The following is a 22,821-nucleotide window of genomic DNA, read 5'->3' on the forward strand; positions in this document are numbered from 1 at the left end:
CTCCTTCACTCCTCCACTCTATTCTACAACAAACTTATTACTCAAGCCATTAAGTAATCAATAACAGTTACAATTATTATACGGCGTCATATTTTTCTCTTTTCTTGGTACTTGTTTATCCACTCTATTTACTCTCACATACACTCTCTCATACTCTCTCTTTCTCCCTTCACCCCTACAGCAACTCAAGGTCCTAAATCAATCCAAAACTCTTTTTGAATCACTTTCCTCCATTTCTCCATTAGTTTATTTTACAACTTCATTATTCATTCTACACCACTCTTCTTTTCTTTTTTTTCCTTTTTTCTTTTTTTTTTTTTTTCTTAAAAAAAAAAAAAAAAAAAAAAAATCAGTCACCAGTAGTGAGACAGAGACCAGAGACAGAGTGAGAAAGGATCATGCCAATCCTTCCTTTGGTCGTTGGGGCTGTAATGCTCGTTGTACTCGTGGCAGGACTACTCAATTACTTTGGCAACAGGGTTGAGCATGCCTGGTACGTGAGTTTCGTTGCATTCATCTCCTGGTTCTTTCCTTTCTCAATCGTCTTCCTCGTACCTTTGGACCTTTCTTCGGTAATAATAATAATATTATTATTATTATTAAATGTTTATTCAAATGTACTTTTTGCACATATAATTTTAACACTTTTTTTTTTTTTAAAAAAAAAAAAAAAAAAAAAAAAACGATAGACATTATGGCGAGATTGTAAGGAAGAAGACATGTGTAGAGAACCATTCTTTTATGTCTCGAGTGAATTTCTTATAGCGGCCTGGAGAACGATTTACTGGTGCAGTTTTGTGCTGACATGGTAATATTTTGTTTAATGTCGAGTCAAAGGAATTGCAAGGCCTCGGAATTATTTTTTTTCTTTTTTCTTTTTTTCTTTCTTTCTTTCTCTTTCGACGCCCAACAAAAAAAAAAAAAAAAAAAAAAAAAAAAGGACCATGCGGACAAGTGAATATGCAAGCATACGAGCGGGCAAACGGCTGAACAGGTCGAGATGAAAGGCGCATTGACATCAACAACAGCGATAACAACAATAGCAGTAACAACAGAAGCAACAAATGCAAGATGCAGATACGAATACAGCAAGCAAGGGTCAATTATATATATCAACAACAAAGTGAACAAGAAGCAAAACCGATGCGCAACAATCTACTTTTTTTTTTTTTTTTTTTTTTTTTTTTCTTTTGCTTAATACATTTTCAAAGTCCGTCTGGAGTATATTGTTTACATTGATGCACACATGGTCCTAACGCACAAAAGAACTGATTTAATTAAAATAGGGTGATGATCCCATTGTTGCAGGAATATTCACAGTCAGGAGAGTTCACGGTCATGAAGCGATTCCGACATGCAATTCGATATAATATCATTTACCAACTGATTATCGGATCGATTGCATTGTTGGGTCTGATCTATGTCTGGTATTCACAAGGATCTAGCAATCTGAGAGCCTATATCATGGCCTTGTCCAACAGTTGGGGTCTGATCCTAGTGATTATCTTTATGGGTTATGGAATGGTGGATGTACCGAGACGACTATGGCATAAGGGCGATAATGAGCGTGAATTGAAGCGAATTGCATTCAAGGCCAGTGCTATCAAAGATAAGAAGCAGGATACAGAGGACGACGTCTATAAAGTCGCCAAGGTATTTATAAAAAAAAAAAAAAAAAAAACAATAGTTATGATTTGCAATGCCTACATAATTGCAACAGAAGAGATCATAGCCCCGTAGGTCTGAGTGAATTCAAATTTAACTCTTTTATTTTCTTGGCATTGCAATACATTCTTATATCAGGAATTGTCTGTAGTCTGTCACAAGGTTCAGTTGTCAGATCCACTTCGTCCATATGTGAATCAGATGGTAGAGGATTTTCCAGTCGTACGAGGCGTCCAGTTTGAGTCGAGCAGGACAGTTTCGCCTATTCTATCATCTCAGAACCAGAGAGGAGGAGGGACGACTGATCTATTGAATGCTGCTGATGGTGGTGCAGGGTCGGGAGGCAACTATCTATTGGGTATCTCTTCTAGAATGGGAGGAACCCATGGACGAAAAAATCCTTCGGAGGGATTAATTCCCCAAGTGATCACGGAAAAGTATCTTGCAGACTTGCACGCTAGGATCAAGAGGGCATTAAGGATGAAAGACCGATGGACAGCGTAGGAGAAGACTCTTTAATCTATTTGTCCCCAAAACATGTGTTAAAATTGATAACTGACTTGCGCATTTTGTCATCTATGATATTTGGGCTCTATCTCGCTTGAACGGATAGGATTTGGCATGATCTGCTCAAAGCTGGATTCTTGGCACAAGATATTCAAGAAAATGCAGATAATCCAGAAAAGTATGCCATTTTAAAATTCTCAGGAAAAAAAAAAAAAAAAAAAAAAAAAAAAAACATATATATCTTCCTCTGTTCAATCTGTCTTTCTCTCTCTCTTTCTTTTTCTTGCCTTCGATATATGTGTTGCTATTGCTAATGTTTACTACTTTTTCTGACCAGAAAATTTCGTTCGACCTTGCGACCATTGATATCTAAATCAAAGGAGCGGTTGTTATCATTTGAATGGCATTGGTACCTGAGAATTCGTCCGATCCTGTTACGGTCTCTATCGGTGCTTTGTGCGATCTTGTCACTGTTGATCGTATGGTCCGAGATGACGTACCAAAGTATCAACCCTATCCTGAGCGTCATTGGGCTTTTGGTGCAATTGTCACGCGATCACATGTCCTACGGAGCTATTGAGGTAAAAGAGACCAAAAAAAAAAAAAAAAAAAAAAAAGGAGTCCTCTTAGTTTTTTATTTTATTTTTTTGTTTCAAGCCAAAAGTCTGTTCATTCTTAATTCACATGATATGATCCGATTTGACAATAGGCTATCAGTTTCTTTATAATGTTGTACATGTGTATATGTGCCTATACAACTCTCATGAAGATGAAGTTGCTTAGCAACTATGTTCTCGTGCCTAACCATCACACGGATGAACCAACTTTGCTCTTTATCGGATCTTACCTCTGTCGTCTGACGTATGTCCTCTTCATCAATATCTCTTGGGAACAAGAGCTAGCAGTAGAAGGAAGCAGGAAAAAATAGCTTTACTGAAATCTGAACTATTGCTTTTTCTTATTAGGTTCCCATTGGTCTATAACTATCTCACCATTTCAGCTGTTGGCAAGGAGGACAGCACAGAATTTCAAGCTGTAATAAGCTTTCTCTTTCTCCGCCTTGATCTAGTTTGATTTTGAAGAAGGAAGAGGAGGCTGACATTGAACTTGTTTAAAACTCTTTATATATATGTATTATATATATTATTATTAGTACATGGGAAAGATCGACATGATTCCGTTGTTGGGCGAGTTCAACTATTACATGCCATATGCGATCTTGGTGCCGACATTGATCACACTATTCAACGTTTTTGCAAAGATGTTTGCGCTCTGCACTATCTCGGATCATTTCTTCAACAATGATGATGATGATGGCGGCATTGGTGGGGATCTTGAAGAAGGATTACAAGTCCTTAAAGATGGTAATATTGATTTGACTTATATGTGCTTATAGGGATGGGAAATCCACTTAAGACAGGCAAAACACGCAAAACGAAAGGCAAGTTTATAGGACCAATGGTACTAATAAATAGGAACAACTCTTTTTTTTTTTTTTTTTTTTTTTTTTTTTTTCTTTACGTGTGGTACAGCTCGCAGAGATGAAGAGAGACTATTGCTGCCAGATCGAGTTGGATTGAACAGAGACTTTACGGCAAGGCGGGGAGCAGCTTTTGAGGTATGCCAATTTAATGATTTTCTTTTGACTAAGTCATATCCTCATTTTCGTTATTATTAGAATTCGATTTATAACTTTTTTTATTTTTTAAAAAAAAAAAAAAAAAAAAAAAAATTAAATACATGTATATCGACCAGTCCTACAACAATAACAAGAAGCGTAGAAGGGGCGAAACACCAGTGCATAGCATACTAGGTAATGAAGGCTCCAGTACGAACGTATGGAGAGATCTCAGACCTCATCCTAGCAGCGGAGCAAATCAACGGGCCTTCCAGGACCCATACTATGATGATTCGACAGATGAAGATGAATCACACTTGAATAATCTATCGGGAGGTTACGGTCGTCGAGAATCACTCGATCCCTATGCCGTCATTTCACGAAGGAACTCATTTGATGGAACTTGGCCTTATCACCATGGTAATCGAGGTCCACTTGGGGGAACCGCATCAAACCGGAGTTCACATAGGAATTTGAGCCATTTCAGTAGTGGTAACCATGCACAGCAACAGCGAGTACCATTATCTTCAAGTAATCCCGGGCCGTTCAAGACTTTTTGGCAGAAGCTGATTAAACCCAAGCAGGCCATAGCATTAGGTGGGCCCACGGGGGTAAGAACCACTGACCCTATGGACAGCGACAGTGCTAGATCAAGTATTGAGAGCACAGGCCATAACGATTACCATCAACAACGCCATCAACAGCAACAGCATCCGTATCCGCATCATCCCCACCATTCATCACAGCGAGGTAGTCATCGTCCGGAAAGTAGGAACACATTAGGAACCTCAGCTACATCGTCTCGGACAGGGCCTGCATTGATGTTATCATCCCAACAGCAGCCATCACATTATGGTCATTATGGCAGGTCGTTACAAGACGATGATCGAGATCGGGAACGATTGCTTTCTAGCAACGATACCAGAATGCTATCCAGTGGAGGTGGTGGCAGCGGTCGGAATAGTGCGTACTCATCAAGAACTGTGAGTCCACAGGGTAGGGTTGCAGCGGGACCGCTCTATCAGTATCAACAACAACAACAACAAGCAATAGGCGGCAATAGCGGTGGTAGAAAGAGTCGGCCAAATAGTCGAGTGTTTGGATCTAATATTCCAATTTCCGGGGGAGGAACAGAAAGAGGAAATGGGAACACTCGATCTGTTCCTAGTAGCCACCGTCAAGCAAGTCCATTGATCCACATTAATGATGAGGATGGTTGATTAGAGCAAAAAAAAAAAAAAAAAAAAAAAAAAAAAAAAAAACTGAAATCATGATAAAAACAAAGACATTTAACATCAATTTATTTCTCCAAATGACGATGTTGTTGAAGTGAGCCACGCTGGCATAATAGTTTTATACACTTTTCATTTCCTCCTTTTTCATTTTCATTTTTGTTTTTTTTTTTTTTTTTTTTTTTTTTAATAATCAGGGAGTAGACGAGCACCGCCGGGACGTCTCTTTGTCAAAGGAAGCTTGGCAGAAGGATCAAAGACCTCATTCAAGACGGCAGCAATACGGATGCCAGCTTGAGCCAAAAGTCGCTGAACTAAATAATTGGATTGAGGGCCTGTCATTTGTTGGAAATAATCTGTGGAATAATCGCGTGTGGATGAGTAATTAACCCAGACATAGGTACAATCCAATGCATTCGTATCCATAGCCCATTGAATAGGGCACAGGGTCTTGATATCCTTAGTGGTGGAGGCCCATGGATTTTTGGAAGCATCTGCATTCTTGATAGGGTCACAGGCAGTCCAGGTGGATGCATCAGACCAGTAAGTTTTGGCGAGTTTGATAATATCGTCTAGATAAGCCTGTGGGTCATCATTGAAACGATCCTTGATGTCTTTCTGTTATAGACAAAGGCGAAAAAAAAAAAAAAAAAAAAAAAAAACAACAAGAACAAGAACAACAAAATATGAAGAGAGAGAAAGGGGAAGAATAATCAGACCAAAGGAAGAGGAATAAAGCAAATATAACAAAATGTATTAATTACACTTACGGTAATCATCAGGGTATCCCACATGCTATGCAAGTTACTCTTGGTCTTCCCCCACCGGATAGGTGCCTGATTACCACCTCGATCTCTTGAGGAGTCATGAAGGGGCTGATGGATATCACCCATGAAATGCAAGAAGAATTTCAGGGCTTCTTCTAACGTCTTTGATTCTTTTGGGGTCGTTGGAGGAGTGATGGCCCACTTTCTCATAGTAGCGGTCATGTTGAAGAGTCCGTTGACGTTATCAGAACCAGCGACCACATAATCAGCAGAACAATGGTCTGGAGGTTGATCACCCACGGGATTAAAAAAATGTAAGGGTGTGGCCCATTTATATTGAGCTAGACCTCGAACTTGATCAGGCCAAGAAGCAGCACCAGAGAGAAGGCCATCATACGATTGAAGGATCTTCTGGATCTGAGTCGTGGTCTTGGGAGTGAGGAATTGTTGTGCAATCTGACCAGTCAGAGTGTGACCTTTTTTATAATTATTGTTATTATGTGTATATTACCATTCATAAAGATATTTTGTTCAGTAAAGCTAGGAAAATAAAAGAAAGATCTACAAGGTGTGTATAAAATTGAAAGAAGAACTTACCAAGGGCACCGTAGGCATAGACGGCGTTGGTGCTGACTGCGATAAAAGACGCAACAGCGACGACGGAAGAAATCAAACGCATGTGGAGAAAAATAGAAGAATGGTGTTTGTTGAGTTGAAATATCGAAATAAAATAAAAAAAAATAAAATAAAAAAAAAGAAGAAGAAGAAAGGGAGCTTTTCTCTCTTTTTTTATACATGATCCTCTTTTTCTCTCTCTCTCTCCCACACCTCCCATACCACATTTAAACATTTACATGGCTTTAATCCGGTGCATGACTTTATTTTTTAAATTAAAAAAAATAAATTTAGTTGCTAACGCGTTTGTGCTTACACAACGTTTAATTTTGGTATGATTAAATAATGCTTTCTAGAGGAGAAAAGGGAACAGTGCCAATGTCGAATAGAAATCTGTGCCTGATCATTCTCGATGTCCTGTTCGCTGGATTTTTTTTTTTTTTTTTTTTTTTTGTGAGCCCCCGTTTACCTATCTTTTTTGTTGCATGTTGGTTGTGTAAGTAAAAAAAAAAAAAAAAAAAAAAAAAAGTGGAGCCGCCTCCTGTCATTTCTTCCGTTATTCATCCATATCCTAGCGCATAAACCACGTTGGTTCATTAGGCTATTAGACTAGTTTGTCCAGAGTCTGGAGCAACTACGATTTTACCCGGTGCATAGAATCATAGATGCATAGGAACTTTTTAACATGTGTGAGTGTAACAATCAATAGAGCTAAAGGGGAGAGGAAGAAGAAGGATGAATAAATAAGTTCTACGGCCCATATGGTCGACAAAAACGAGGCATTTAAACATGAGGCAGTAATGAAGGTGAGACCTTTTCTTCGAGTTCAGGCCTATAAAGATATGTTGATGACTGAGAACGATATATACAATATAAAAAGAGACACCATATTGCACACTTTTCTATAATTTTTTTTTTTTAGGACAGATTTATCGTTCGTTCGTTTGTTCATTCTCAGTGCATCAGTCGCTGGATAGCTAGCCAATGGTTTCTCATAATTGACCCCACTTGGATGCACAAAGAAAAAAGGTGCCCATATCAGATGGTATGACTGGATAAGGAAACCGTAGAGAGAGAAAGGTTAGCACAAAGAGAAACTTTTTTTTTTTTTTTTTTTTTTTTATTTTTTTTTTTTTTACCTATAGCATGGTGTATGCCTTGAAAGAAGTTATCATTATTCATCCAAGGATAAGCTCAACACGTGCCCGTTAACCCATAGCTTACATACCTATGCAACCTGCAAGGTAAAAAAAAAAAAAAAAAAAAAAACCTTTTCATGTAGTGATCATCCCTTCCACTTCTTCTAGCTCGGTCAAGGATATGTTTTCCAATCCAATGAATCAAAAAAAGAAAACAACGAAAATGAGGACCATATTGGGATATCAAGCAACAATGATATATATTTATATATATATGCTACGCGTCTTCTTATTTTAGTACTAACATAAAGAACAAAGAGATAAACATTTGTGCCAATGTTTTGGATGTGGTTTTGTTTTTTTATTTTGTGATGCAATGAACACAGAGCGATCATGACAGCGATGGAATGAAAAATAGTGTAGTTATATATAATAACTATTCAAGTTAGGGCATACCGTAATGACTGATAGCTGGTTGTTGGTTTCTATTACATGTATTAGTGTACATTGAGCATAATGTAACTGTAGGGCACATAAAATCCAATTGACAATGAAAAAGAAAAAGCAGGTGCACAATCCGATCGTTGGTTGCCCATTGGTACAAAACGCCTTACTTTACTCACCACCCTGCATTTACACACATACACCCTTATGCACATGTATGCATATATATATATAATATATATTATATATACTATCATACTATTATATAATACAGATACATCTTTACTTTTATTTTTTCCCATGAGACAAAAGATGCATGCAATTTTTTTTTTTTTTTTTTTTTTTTTTTTTTTTTTCACACGCCGTCCGTCAGCCGTTGAAGACTAAAATCGTTCCACAAATAATAAGAAAAAAGAATGGTTTTGGTATCTATAATTTACGCCATGATAAACAAGGAAAAAAAAAAAAAAAAACAAAAACAAAAGCAAACATAAAAAGAGACCAAAGAGAATAGGAAAAGTGAAGTGACTGAGCTTGGCCTTTTTAAAAAAAAAAAAAAAAAAAAAAAGAGAGAGCCGTTAGTAAGTTGTGTTGCAAAGCATACATGATTTCTAATAATTTAATTCAGGGATCTTTTTTTTCCCAAGAAGACAGCCAATCACAAACAAGCAAATTGCATCAAATGCAATTTGCCCTTTAACCAGAACTCGCTCCTTGTATCTCATCTCTATTGACTCCGTCTTTTTTACTAACATCTGTTATGCTTGTATATATATATAATAAAGGTGCATGTATTATTTGTTTTATGCCTTTAGTTATTTTTTTTTTTTAATCCATGTCATTAGGATTGTTCACTTATCCATACCCTTTTACTATTCTTTCCTCCAAAAAGTAGATTGAAAACGGTTACATTTTAGTCCCAAGAAGAGTACATGTACTTGTGCAATGTATTCTTTCTTTTTTTTTGAGTCTGTGTTCTGAGGTTTTCATCATGCATCTAGGGTGACAATCTATTGTGCATTATGCAGGGGTGCAGAGGTGGAAGAAGGAGAGATATTCAGGTTCAGGTTCAGGTTCAGGTTCAGGTCCAGGTTCAGGTACAAAAGAACATAAGAATAAAGTATATTTCAGGTGATATGGCGTTTTCCAGGGAAGTCCAAGTTTTGAAAAAATAAAACTGATTGGTCAGTCTAAATGTCATGCATTTATGTACTACAGCTTTGATAAATTCATACTTGGCACTGTACTACAAAGACGTGCGCGTGCTCCATATCCTTGTATCGGATCCAATCCCGAAAATACTAGAACTGTTGCTCTCCACCTCTATTACATGCAGTATTATTTATTTTGTTGCATCAAATGAATGGAAGCATAGGTAGCACTAACAGAAAGAAACATGTCGCGTGCAAAGCATCGAAGGTGCATTACCGTGGGATAATAACAGTAAAAAAAGGTCGCGTTGCGGTACTGCAAGATAGAGATGTAGAAATTAAAGAAACAACTCAATTGTTTCATTAGTAGCCTCCACACACAGACCGTTGATGTATCGAAGCCTTCTGTCGTTCGGCGAAACTACCACATCATTGATGCTGTGATGTTGCAGAATAACATTCTACCATACACCTACAATTGTAGACCACCCCGTCCTCTGATTACCATCACTACCCCTGCATTCTCCATCGGCCTACTAGCGTGCTTTCCATTTTAGTGGCGATACAATACACTACCCTGGTATACTGATGTATGGAGCCACAATAGATAACGGGAGGAGAAAAAATACCGATGAAATCACTTCCCGCATGATATTCTGTCTCTCATTGTCAAAGAAATGCTTCGGTTGTTGATCAATGCCTTCTCTCACTCACATGTGGCTACCTTTTCCTGGTTGGTGTATTACGCTGCCACTGATATACCAGTGCATAAAGCAAAAGCAAGGTATTTTGCGTCTCTCAATGAGCAGGAGCCAAAGAGATACCCCTATTGATTGATCAATGGCCTCCTTTATTTCACGCACAAGCTAGCAGCAACCTATTTCTGTATAAAAGCCTAGAACTGCCTTCCTATTATAGGATTCTTCTCGACTCTACGTTTCGCATCATTGCCATCACCGCTCTGAACTCCTCTCCAAGTATCTTTTCAACAAATCATGGGTATGCGCAAAAAAACTCAGCACCAGCATTGGCACGCAAGCAAGTATAGGTGTCACCAATGCTCACGTTACTCATAGCAGGAAGCGTACAAGGAAAGGTATCAGTATACTGGTGCCAGCAGCACCTTGAGGTTCCCAGGGCAGGGGCCACCATCCAGCCAAGTAGATCCATAAATATATTTTTCGTATGCCTGGTAATATAGTACACAGCAAAGGATCCTTTCCTATGCATTCAAGGGTGACGGTCTATTGTGCATTATGCAGAGGAGAGGAGGGAAGGGGGGTATTCAGGTGCAGGTTCAGGCACAAAAGAAGGTGAGAGCAAAGTATCAGGTGCTAACGGCATTTTCTAACTAATTGGTCAGTCTATATGCCTTGCACTATAAATGTTATATACACAATATGTACTACAGCCTTGATAAATTCATACTTGGCGCTGTACTACAAAGACATGTGCGTATATGAATGGTTCCATATCCTTGCATCGGATCCAATCCCGAAAATATAAGAACTGTTGCTCTTTATATACCTCTATTGCATGCAGTATTATTTATGTTGCATTAAATGAATGGAAACATTGGTGGCATCGACAGAAAGAAATAAAGATATCACGTGCAAAGCATCGAAGGCGTGGGATAGTAACCAAAAAAAAAAAAAAAAAAAAAAAAAAAAAGCTTCTTAGCACGGGAGTGATGTGAGCCAAAATGAATACCTAGGATAGGAAAAATACGAAGCGTTGAGTTAGTCAGTCTAAATGTCAGCCTCAAGAAGCATGAATAAATACTGTACATGTATATAAATGTTTTATTCGTAAACTCATTATTTTTATTTTCTTGCATGCTCCCTTAAAAACTCAAAACACCTGTCAAGCGGACAGACAATTTATTTCTTGTGGTACATACTTTTCTTAATTACGATAGACGTTAAACACGTTAAACAAGGTAAACACGTTAAAAAAAAAAAAAAAAAAAAAAAAAGATAATGGAAATGACCTGCATAGGAATCTTGAATAGTAAAAAGAATATGTTACATGTCGAAAAAAATTCGTATCTGTTCAGATGTTTAATATGACTGACTACTTTCTCCTTTTGAGAATTAAAAGTATGATGACATTCTTGCCTTTAGGAAGAGAAGGGGATAGGTTCTCCACCGGTAAATAGGTAGTACAAGTCATTTACATCTACGCGTCTGGATAAATAAAAAGATAAAATGAAATAGACTAAAATGATGGGTTCAATTACACATATTCTTAATCAACCTGTACTCTTTTTTTTTTTTTTTTTTTTTTTATTTGGGAGAGTTGGGAAAATATGGGGGAAGAGGAAAGGGAAAAGGGGAAGGGAAAGGAAAGAGATGAATCCCCCCCATCATCACGCGTTGCCTACAATACAGGACACATGAGGAATCGAATGATCTTTTTATTATTACTACTACTTCTACCACAGTGCTTTCAATAAGAAGAATCTTGGGATGTATTGTCGTGGCAACACAGTAACTGTCGCACGAGACTAGACATTAAAAGGGGATCACCATTCTCCAGTATAAAATAGAGACAGAATAGTTTTTTTTTTTTTTTTTTTTTTTTTTTTTATTTATCCCAGTCAGAGGAGGAGGATAAAAGGGAAAAAGGATGCAAGGTGCAAGGGAGAAAAAGGGTTCAATGGAGTAGAAAAGGAAAAAAAAAAAAAAAGTACTATTCTTGAATAATGGATTCATGGATGGATATGTTTTTTAAAGTTGCTGTTTGCAGCACCAGAGAGCATTAAGTTGGGTGTAAACTGGTCGCCTGACCAAAAACTGGAAATGACCTCCTTTGTATCTATTTATTGCTCCACATGTACTCTTCTTCTTCTTCTTCTGCGCCCTCGCCTCCTTTTATCCAGTATTCTTCAAGGTGGCTATAGAAAGGTGGATAAAACTTTTCAAGAAAAAAGAATCTCTTCGCCATCTAATTTATTATGGTTCCTGCCTACATTCTGCAGGCGTGATTTTTTTTTTTTTTTTTTTTTTTTTTTTACTTCATGCTTTGTTTACACGTACGTAAATATATATATACATTATGTAGATTGTTTTTTATGGGGTTGCATTTTTTTTTTTTTTTTTTTTTTGCTGTTGAGTGTTTACATTCCCCTCTTCACAAGTCTAATGGGTCCCATCCATCATCAGGCCTGTTAGTCGGGAACATGTCCGTTACATGGAGTTTGTTTGTTTGAATGTGTTTTTTTGATGTTTTGGATTCAAAGGGGGAGACAGAGACAGACGTACATTACATGTACAGAAATATGCATCCTCCGTTGCTTTGTGGAAAACAATAAAAAAAAAAAAAAGACTACGCCCTTTTGTTATTTATCCGCAGTATAGCACAGGTGGACAAACTACAGACATGTTTGTACAATAGAGCGTGAAAGAGCTATTCAAAAGAATAAGAAAAAAGAAAAAGAGTGGGTTAGAGAAACGCGACAGTGAACGATATATTCAGCATATAACAAATACATCTCGACAAACATGACATGCAGGCATACAGATATGCAGATATAAGCACAATTACATACACCTTTTTACCATCTTTTTTTTTTTATTTTTATTTTTTTTTTTCCCGAAGCATGCCGATGGAAACAGAACATCAACTGACTATTGAGAAAGAGAGTTGGCAAAGACAAAGTTTTTAAATAATTGCTGGGTTTGGCCACATGGCTTCTTTTATTTTTAAAGATCTTTTGTATATGACCACGATCTTGACGAGGGTACTCATCTGGTACGCTATAGAAAATTGAATTGTAACGGAGGCATACAGTACAGAGATTGAAGCTAAGCAGATATATATATTTGCAGCATGCAGCATGCAGTCTGTAGCTGCCATTCAGTTGTCAGCATCTTTCTTTTCTTTTCTTTTCTTTCCACATTAGAGCATCCGTAAGAGAAGCATAACTGATTGGATGCATCGCATCAGATCTTTTTCTGTTCGCTGCAGGAAGCATGGATTGGACAAAGGCCCGGATAGATATATAGATATATAGATCTATAGATATAGATATAGATATAGATATAAAAGTAGGTATTAGCATAAGCATGGGTATCGGCATCAGCATAGGTATAGGCATAGGCATAGGCACAGGCGTAGATGTAGAGATTGATATTATCACAAATAAAATAAACAAAAAAGAGAGCGATCAGCCGAGTATTTCCATTATTCCATGATTGCCATGATTGCCATGATTGCAAATCTATACTGCAATTCCATCCCTCGCACATCTCTGATGATGTTTGCATATATACTTCCATGACTAACAGAATGCTATAGTAAATATATATACATCTATATAATATAATGAATGAATGCGGAGTATATAATGTTCATGGGAACATGGTTCATGATTCATGCCATGTACTGTATAGATATATAAATAAATGTGGTTATATGAAGAGCTTTTTTTTTTTTTTTTTTTTGAATAAGACTGAAAAAGAACAAATCCACCTCCACTAGACGATGTTAGACAAATCAATTAATTCAAATGAATAAATAAATCCACAATTTGAGCCGACAATTTCGCGTGTCCTTGAACATGAACATGGAACATGAATGCATGTACCATTGTGCTTTGATTTTCAATTCAACAGAGTATTGTATAATGTACGCTGTATATACGGCATGTGTAATAAAAAAAAAAAAATGTTATAAAATGAGAGGACGTTGGCCCTCCTTTTGTATCCTTTTTTTCTTCTTCCTTTCTTTCTTTCTTTCTTTCTCTTTTGCATCCTCTCTTTTCTTCATTATCCTTTCTTGTATATTCCTTTTCTTTTTTCTTTTTTCTCTCCCAGTCCTCATCACTTTCTCTCATTCACTTCTTCACTTGTCACACCTTTCTCCTCCCCTGTCCTTCTTTTACTTTGCCCTTTATTCTTTGGTCTCTCCCAATATTCCAACCATGTTGTCCCTCATAGGACCCTCCTCTTCTCCTTGCTTACACTCAGACTCTTTCGCAGTCCCACCCTCTTCTGCTTCGACCTCCAATTGCATTGGAAACAAATCTATTATTACTACCTCCACTTCTACTATCATTACTACTTCTTCCCCTTCTCAACAATCTCCTCCTTTGAAATCCTCCCCTTCTACTGCTCCTTTGAATAACTCTTCCAACTATAAAGAGATCGTTGCACAGTTCACGGCGCGTGCACCTCAACCCTATGGAGTTATCCCTCCTCGTCGAAAAAGAGACCAGAGCAAATTGATTCGATCCTCCTCTGCTTCCTCCATCTCTACCTCCAATCTCAATAAAAACCCCAACAGCATCAATAAAAAGAATCCGTCCTCTTCGTCCTCTACTCCATCTTCACCCACCGAAACATCCCACAATGCTGTTGAATTGCAGCAAACATCCTTTAATCCTAAAAATAAAAAGAACAATGATAGCAGTGATTGCAGAAATGGGAGTACTCAGATAGTTCGACCTTTGTTTCACTCTCTCCAATCTCTTATCCTTCCGGAATCTACTTCATCCTCCACTCGATTGGGCTTTTGGGCGAACCTTAAGGCCCACTATCTTGCGGCGGCCACCACCACGCTTTCCTGGTCTGTTATCTCCAGCCAAGGTCCACAGAGTTCTGCCTCTACTAGAGGAAGGGGTGCAGTAGACGAATACGAGTTCTCTCCTCCGATCGCACTCCGCCTCTCAAATAGTACACCGGTTGCTGCCGTCGATGCAATTGCTCCCCATTCTGCATCCCTCTCCATGACGGACGCATATCTGTCTCTACCCAATCTCGCCACCCCTGCTTCACATGCTTCTTATCACCAACATGGCTCCGTCACCTTTCCTGTATCGGTCGCGGCTATGGATAGGTTCAAACCCGACCACTCGGATACGATCCCACTAAAGACCTTTACCTATCATGAAACACCAGTGATTGAACGTCCACAGCCTCTTCCCCTCCCTCTTCCGCTCTCATCTAATAAGCGTGGTAACAACGCTGCTGCTGCTAGTAAAAAGGCGACAAGCAATCATCCTTCCTCTCCATCCACAAAGAGAGCCAAAAACTCCTCTAATGGTGATGCTGATGAATTACTTCCTCTTCCAAGACATCTTGCTACACGCGAGACGCGTTCCAACACTAACTATCTGCGGATGATGGCAGCTGAGTTGAGAATGATTCGGTCTCGTAAACTTGTCTCTCCTCTCAAGCCTCGAGGCTACTTGCCTAGAAGGAAGGATCCATTCCGAAGAGGTAGTGATATGCTTTTTTTTTTTCTTTTTCTTTTTTGTACCTTGATCAGCTATTGTTCTTTATCTCTCCTTCTATGCCCCCTTCTTCGTCATAATCCTTAATGTGAGAAAAAAAAAAAAAAAAAAAAAAAGTTGCCCTTTTTCACCCCTTTCTTTCACTTTTCTGCATCTCCATTGACATGAATACCTGTCACGAGAAATGTAATGAAAGCAAAAGTAATTGAGTGTAACACGAGAGAGAAAAAGAATGAAAAGAAGGGACACGCCATATTTGTTTGTGTGTACTTTTTTTTTTTTTTTTTTTTTCAACATGAGATTGATAAAAAGGCGCTGACATTGTTGACCATGGCAATGACAAGTGGATTGGATACAAGGTCTTGTCGTAGCATAGCAACCCGACTGTTTGGTCCAATGTCCAATATCCAATATCCCATGTCTAATGTCATGTCATGTCATGCTATGCCACGCCTTGTCATGATCTGTTTATTGGTTTGTACGACCTTAAATTCGTACAAATTGAAAGGACATCGACATTGACTTTGTCAACGCCCTAATTTGTCTATCTTTTACCATTCCCCCATTGCCATGAGATGATCTTTGAACTTTGTGGTTGGGATCAGGGTCGAATTTTTTTTTTAGAGCTGTAAATATTATGACCAAAATGAAATACAAAAAGAAAAAGATGTGGTGTTTTGGCACATCTTACCACACAACAAAGAAGTATTTGCTAATTTTCGCTTTTTTATCTCTCTTTTCTTCCCGCTCTGGGGGATATATTTTTCACATGAACAGTGAAATCCCCATTGTGCAATAGCCTCGAGTTACTCAGAGAAGAGGATGATCATCCTTTAAACGACATTATGGTCGGTTCCTGGTCCTCTGTCTCCTCAACGGATTCGTATCTGTCGTCGAGCTCATCCGAGTATCAGACAGCTAATGAAGGCTGCTAAAAAAAAAAAAAAAAAAAAAAAAAAAAAAAGCCAACAGAGCAATGTCTCTTAGAAATTTCATTTCTATCGATCGACTCTATTTTATTTTATTTTTTTGGGGGGGGGAGGAAATGGACACTCTCGAATGGGTTGTCTATTTTTTCCTCGATTTCTTGTTGGTTACTCTCGTCCATTTCCTACAATCCATCAGAATATCTTTCTTTTCTGCCTGCAGGTATGTAATACGAGATGGTATTTTAACATTTATAATATGCCAGTTTTTTATTTATTTTCAGGGACCTCTTTTTATTTTATTTTTTTTGTTCCGTCGTCCTATTTCTTCAAACTTACTTTTTTTTTCTTTTCGCATGCATTGTATTTTACAAGCATGTATTTTATACATGTCATGTCATATTGTATATTATAAATACAATACAATACGATACGATACTATTCATGCTTGTATCCAATGCAGTCTTTTTTTTTGCCCAAAAGTGTGGCATTAAAGAAGAGAAAGGAGGAACTAGAACGTTTGATGAACACATTCATCGGAATCGGACTACAAACAGAGCGCTATTTTATTTACATTCCGCAGAAATGATAATGTATAATATATTATAACTCTATAATATGAATATTAACATCAAACTATTACTTTTTTTTTTTTTTTTTTTTCTTTTGCTCTTTTAGACCGTCCAACATTACCCTTTTTCACGTTACAGAAATCTTCCTAGATTCGCAAACGAAAAAAAAAGGACTCGAATGGCGATCGGGGAAAATAATAATAATAACAATCAACCCTGATTGCATCCAATTCGATTCAATCTAAGCCCAAAAAAAAAAAAAAAAAAACAGCATTTCCTCCTCAACTTTACCATATAGTCTGACTCCCCTTAGGTCTCGACTCGATCAAACTCCCCCTCCCCTTCCTTTCTAGTGCATGAGCGCAACCATTCATTCACAAGGTGTCATCCCTAGGCCAGTCCAGTGGTTTCTTACTCAAGGGACTCTTGAAATTTTTTTTTCTCTTTTTCACGCATTGGCCATCCCTTCTGTCATTCATGATATGAATGTGATGCCATGTGTGGCGCGCGCGTCTTTTCATGGGTCAGTTTTTTCTCTCTCTTGATTGATCCAACCTGTCGTGCAAGTGTTTTGAGCCTCTACCGTTGGGCGCAAATCACACACATTCCCCCTCTCCTTTTTTTTTTTTTTTTTTTTTTTTTTTTTTAAAAAAAAAAATGGCGAGAGTAACAATGTGTGCAAAACATTGCTATATTTGGATTGCGCCTCTTTCGCTATCGGGCCCAAAAAAAAAAAAAAAAAAAAAAAAAAAAACGCGACGACGACAATGACAATGACAACATCAGCATCAACATCAGTATCAACATCAACAACAGAAGCCAAAACAAAGCTCAGATATTGAGACAATAGGAGCCTTCTATATGATCGACTTGACTCCATTTTTTTTTTCTCCTTCGACTGACCAACATCATGCTCCCTCTCGCAACGCGCCACATTCTCACTTTTGTATTTCACAAGTGAAGAAGCGCATGTAGAAGGAGTAACTGTTGTTAGCGAAAGGAGGAGATTGATGGTTGTTGACGATACATGTAGACCATAGGCCATTAAAGAAAGTAAGGCTACCGGCGCAAGAGTTATATTTATATCTTATGCAGCCCAAAATGGCGCCAACAGCAACCAAACGTTTTTGCTCGTGGGAAAAAAAAAAAAAAAAAAAAAAAAAGACAGTTTTGTGTTACTCCTCACAAACCAGAGGTGCTTCGCTTCATTCTTTCTCATTCATTTCTATCAGCATTTATACCCCTTCCCCTCCTCTCGCTTTCCAATCAGTATCTTTATACCTTTTTTTTTGTATTTCTAAATTTCTTTTACAAACCATCCAACCATCAGCATTTTTTTATTTTGCATTTACACAACCACACTCACTCTACTTTGCCTTAGCACGTTTTGCTTCTTTTCTATACTCTCTTAGCTCCTTTTAGCACATAATATTATCAATAAAATATAATCAAATAAAAAAAATAAAAATAATAAAAAAAAAGAAAACTTTTGTGGCGATACCTTAAATGAAATTGTTGAATCCCAATTTTTAGACACGTGTCTAACACGACACTCCCTAACAAGAGATTTTTTTTATTTTTATTTTTTTTCCATGAGAAACAAAAGTTGGTTCCAAGGATATCTCTTTTTTAGAGATTCGATTACATTTATTGTGCAAGTCTTGATAATATGTTTCTATTCTATAACATGGTAATTACAAAGTATCCACTCGAAAGAGGATAAAAGGCCTAGTTTTTATGACAAGTCCTGTTAGTGGACTTTTTTTTTTTTTTTTTTTTTTTTTTTTCCTCCAGTTGTTTCTTGCTTGTTGCGGCAGTCGGTCATAGTTCTCCTTAGACCTTGGGCCCTGCAGCAATGACATCCTCTGAAGCCTCATCCTGATATTTTGTAAAGTTCTCATTGAACAACTGTGCAAGTTTCTTGACTGTCTGCTCATACTCGCCCTCAGATTCCGACCAAGCCTTTGCGGGATTCAAAACCTCAGCTGGGATTCCTTCAATTGCCTTGGGGATCTCTAGTCCAAAGATCGGGTAGGTCTCATACTCGGCTTTCTTCAATTCACCCGAGTGGATCGCATCAATGATCGCTCGCGAATATTTGAGTGAGATGCGTTTGCCGGTCTTGCCATAGGCACCTCCAGTCCAACCTGTGTTGATCAACCATGCATCTGCCTTATGTTCTTGCATCTTGGCCGCCAACATCGTTGCATATTTGGTTGGGTGAAGGACCAAGAATGGCTGACCAAAACAGGCCGAGAATGTTGCCTCCGGCTCAGTCACACCATCCTCCGTACCTGCCATCTTGGCTGTGAAACCAGAGATGAAATGATACATTGCCTGAGAAGGAGTCAACTTGGAGACTGGAGGCAACACACCAAAGGCATCACAGGTAAGCATGATGATGTTCTTGGGGTGGCCCGCAATACAGGGGATCAAGGCGTTGGGGATATACTCAATTGGATAAGCACACCGAGTGTTCTCTGTCAAGGATCCGTCGCTGTAATCGACCTGACGGGTATCCTCATCCAAGACCACATTCTCCAAGACTGATCCAAATCGAATCGCTCCAAAGATCTCGGGCTCCTTCTCTGCAGAAAGATCGATACATTTAGCATAGCATCCTCCCTCAATGTTGAAGACCCCTGTATCAGACCAACAATGCTCATCATCTCCAATCAAATGACGGCGAGGATCGGCTGAGAGTGTGGTCTTGCCTGTGCCGGACAGTCCAAAGAAGAGCGTGACATCACCATCATTGCCTTGGTTTGCAGATGAATGCAATGACAAAACCCCTTGCTTGGGCATCAGGTAATGCATGATTGTGAAAACACCCTTCTTCATCTCGCCTGCGTACTCAGTGCCCAGGATTACCATCTCGCGACGACGGAAATTGATCGAGACCGAGGTAGTTGAGGTCATACCTGTGGTGTATCGGTTGGCTGGGAAGGCTCCGGCATTGAGGATTGTGAAATCGGGCTCGCCATAGTTCTCCAGCTCCTCGTCTGTGGGACGAATCAACATGTTACGCATGAAGAGACAGTGGTATGCACGGGCACAGACAACACGGATTTTGATCCTAATTCAGTTACAGATTTTAGAGTCAAAGAGGGAGCAGAGTTTGTTTAGAAATTTTTACTTCGCCCTTGTCTCCATATTTGCGTTCATGTCCAAAAGGGACCGCTCCTTCGTTTTTTTCTTTTACTTCTGCATTCCCTATCCCTACCATCACGACAATAAAGAGAAGGAAAGGAGGAAAAAAAAAAAAAAAAATTACCTGTATTTGGGGTCCCATCCTGCATATCCGTCAAAGACATAGAGTCTTTCACGCGTATTCAAGTAATCGACCGCACGTTCATGATTAATTAAGAACGCATGCTCACTCAGCTTAGTGTTCACGGGTCCCCACCAGATGTCTGCTGAAGTCGATGGCTCATCCACAATACGCTTGTCCTTGGGCGAACGACCTGTTTTCTTGCCCGAGCTGGTCACCAGAGCTCCTTCAGAGGAAATAATCGATCCATCCTCATATCTCAAAGCATCTTCATACAACTTGGCCACAGACGCATTTCGGTTCATAAGCACATGGTTGTAATCAATACCAGTGTCATGGTAAAGAGCCTCTGGGTCAGGATGATAGGCCTTGTGATGGATACCGGGATGAGATTGTTGAGGATAATGACTGTGAATGCTGTGAGAGGACCCATTGTTGTGGACTCCCAAGACATGATGGTGATGGTGGTGATGGTGGTTGCCACTTTGGTTCGTGTGGGTTGAAGAAGCAGGAGAATTAGCTCCGGAGCTTAGCTTGCCTTGACTAACCATTATTTCTTGAACTTGCGTGGATTAATCTGTTGTAGTTGCTGTACAAACAAAAAAAAAAAAAAAAAAAAAAAAAAAAAAGGAAAAGTGGAGAGTAAAAGAGAAAGTGTTTGGAGAATGAAGTGAGAAAAAGAGATGGAAGAACAAAGAGAAGGCTTTTTAAATAAGTCAATAGTGGCGACGACCAAAGAAAAAAGATGACTCTTTTTTTTTTTTTTTTTTTTTTTCCCTCTTGGATGTAGTGACAAGTAGAACGGGAGAGAAGATGACGGGAAACATCTACAGCATTATAATGTATCCATGGCGACTTTCTCTTTTTTGTTTAAACCATGTCTTTTGTGCCTGTGATCAAATAGAAAAAAAATAACGCTAACAATAAACAAAAAAAGGATCCAATGGTGTATTCTTCATGTAGTGCACATGGACAACTCTGTTCGCTCATGTCACTTTTCCCTACTCCACAGCATTATTTTCTTTTTTTTACAAGAAAAAAAAACCACTAATAAAAACTCTATGCATGGTTAACTTTCCTCCCCAAAGTAATCACCATCACTTCAAAACATTAATCACCATCAATAGACAGCTACCCCATTCATCCATTAACAGATTAAAACACTTTTGTATTTTCATGTATTCAAAGGAAAGTAAGCTTTGCAATGAATTTTGTTCCCCCATCCAACAAATTACATGTAACAAAACAACACAACATTTCCCCAGACCTAAATGATCGAGAGACCCAGTCCAACAAAACACAAATGACATAAACACCTTAAAATAATTAACTTGATTCCTATCTATCTTTCTCGACTTCTTCCTTATTACACCTCTTCCTTTAACAAAAGAAGAAGAAAAGAAAAACGATGAAAGTTATAATAAACTTGACACATGATTGCTAATTACTAAATATATTTATATTTTTATAGAAAAAAAAAGGCCTCACGCAAAAAAAAAAAAAAAAAAAAAAAAAAAAAGTTATTGCGGGAATTAACGGATCAAAAGAAAGTAAAAGGTCTGCAAGGGGGCAAAAGAAAGCTAAAGGAATCAGAAGAGGCGGAAAGAGTGAGGGGGTCTTGGTGAGAATTATAGGGGAGAAGAGAAAGGTAGGCTGGTAATTTTTTTTTTTTTTTTTTTTTTTTTACACTGGAATGTAGCAAACCCACAGACACAACGCGCATACACTCTTTCCCCTGAAATAAGCAATTTACAATTATAATATATATATACCACTCTTTGTTCTTTGTTTAAGTAATAATATCATCATCTTGTACACGGATGCAAAAAACAGCTGTTTGACTTTGAATGCCTGTCCTGCATTTGACTCTGGAGTCAATGTTCTTTTCTAGCATTGATGATAATCGGAAAAACTAAAATAAGTGGTCCAGGCTTCGCGTCCTCGTGGTGAGAGTAAGGATGGAGGAGAAAGGCAACAAACCTCGAACATGAGAGACGATAAAGTTGACAGGACAAAGCGATAAAGACGACTGGACATGTAGCAAACAGCATCATCGATGGACCTGCTAGAACCCATTAGTGTAGAAAGTTGCTTTTCGTCTTCAAAGTCATTTGTTTCTCTCCTCTCACAATTCGTATAACCTTGCATCCTGTATTGATTCACTCTAGTGCAACAGGGTTGATTCAACACTATTTATAAAAGTCAGTCTTTCAAGGCGGCACAACCAATCAATCTCGTCAATTTTTTTTCCGGCCTCTCTGTCTCAGTAACATCCCAAAAACGCTTTTTTTTTTTTTTTTTTTTCTTCTTTTTTACATAGAGATTCACGGATAAGATGGCGATATTAATCTCAAAAGCAACGTGTACCAAGTCCATGTGCTGAAGAGCTAGTCGGGACCTGCTATCTCATTGCACGGCAGGACTTCCGTCCAAGAGTAATTGAGTGAAGTACAGGATAAACTTTTTCTGTTCAGTGCCGCTTTAATCTTCCACGTGTATTGTTGTGGAAAAATACATGGCTGTCGTCTGTACTATATAAATCTCCCTGTCATAACGTCTTTGGGTCGTATTGGCCTGTTTAGTTTAGCAAAAGAAGATGGAGAGGTAGGGATTTTTTTTACTGTTTTGTATGACTTTTGTTAACCTCTTTCGTGGTCTTTGAGCTTAGCATGCTGGATA

General features: G+C 38.3%; 5 protein-coding genes across 5 annotated transcripts; 3 read left to right on the plus strand and 2 right to left on the minus strand.

Annotated features, from left to right (window-relative positions):
• Positions 1–352: 352 nt before the first annotated feature.
• BCR41DRAFT_347544 (LMBR1-like membrane protein-domain-containing protein) lies at positions 353–5,018 on the plus strand. Its single transcript, XM_022023118.1, has 11 exons — positions 353–572; positions 690–808; positions 1,287–1,653; positions 1,804–2,165; positions 2,279–2,350; positions 2,510–2,753; positions 2,882–3,033; positions 3,138–3,207; positions 3,326–3,536; positions 3,705–3,790; positions 3,928–5,018. Exons 1-11 carry the CDS (start codon positions 399–401, stop codon positions 5,008–5,010), a joined length of 2,940 nt encoding a protein of 979 aa, XP_021884326.1. The 5' UTR covers positions 353–398; the 3' UTR covers positions 5,011–5,018.
• Positions 5,019–5,208: 190 nt separating this feature from the next.
• BCR41DRAFT_419566 (S1/P1 nuclease) lies at positions 5,209–6,496 on the minus strand (the record flags this gene model as incomplete). The annotated part of the gene is made up of 3 exons (XM_022029780.1): positions 6,387–6,496; positions 5,793–6,265; positions 5,209–5,640 (listed from the first exon to the last, which is right to left on the minus strand). The coding sequence occupies exons 1-3, from the start codon at positions 6,466–6,468 to the stop codon at positions 5,209–5,211; spliced, it is 987 nt and encodes a 328-aa protein (XP_021884327.1). The 5' UTR covers positions 6,469–6,496.
• A 7,381-nt stretch (positions 6,497–13,877) lies between these two features.
• On the plus strand, positions 13,878–16,328 carry BCR41DRAFT_347546 (hypothetical protein). Its single transcript, XM_022023119.1, has 2 exons — positions 13,878–15,359; positions 16,151–16,328. The coding sequence occupies exons 1-2, from the start codon at positions 14,063–14,065 to the stop codon at positions 16,306–16,308; spliced, it is 1,455 nt and encodes a 484-aa protein (XP_021884328.1). The 5' UTR covers positions 13,878–14,062; the 3' UTR covers positions 16,309–16,328.
• Positions 16,262–16,943, plus strand: BCR41DRAFT_201601 (hypothetical protein). The gene has a single exon (XM_022019887.1). The coding sequence runs from the start codon at positions 16,350–16,352 to the stop codon at positions 16,791–16,793; it is 444 nt and encodes a 147-aa protein (XP_021884329.1). The 5' UTR covers positions 16,262–16,349; the 3' UTR covers positions 16,794–16,943.
• Positions 16,944–18,656: 1,713 nt separating this feature from the next.
• On the minus strand, positions 18,657–20,752 carry BCR41DRAFT_347549 (phosphoenolpyruvate carboxykinase [ATP]). The gene is made up of 2 exons (XM_022023120.1): positions 20,146–20,752; positions 18,657–19,947 (listed from the first exon to the last, which is right to left on the minus strand). Exons 1-2 carry the CDS (start codon positions 20,691–20,693, stop codon positions 18,705–18,707), a joined length of 1,791 nt encoding a protein of 596 aa, XP_021884330.1. The 5' UTR covers positions 20,694–20,752; the 3' UTR covers positions 18,657–18,704.
• Between the last annotated feature and the right edge of the window lie 2,069 nt (positions 20,753–22,821).

This window comes from Lobosporangium transversale (assembly GCF_002105155.1).
Source record: "Lobosporangium transversale strain NRRL 3116 chromosome Unknown BCR41scaffold_6, whole genome shotgun sequence".
Taxonomy (NCBI): domain Eukaryota; kingdom Fungi; phylum Mortierellomycota; class Mortierellomycetes; order Mortierellales; family Mortierellaceae; genus Lobosporangium; species Lobosporangium transversale.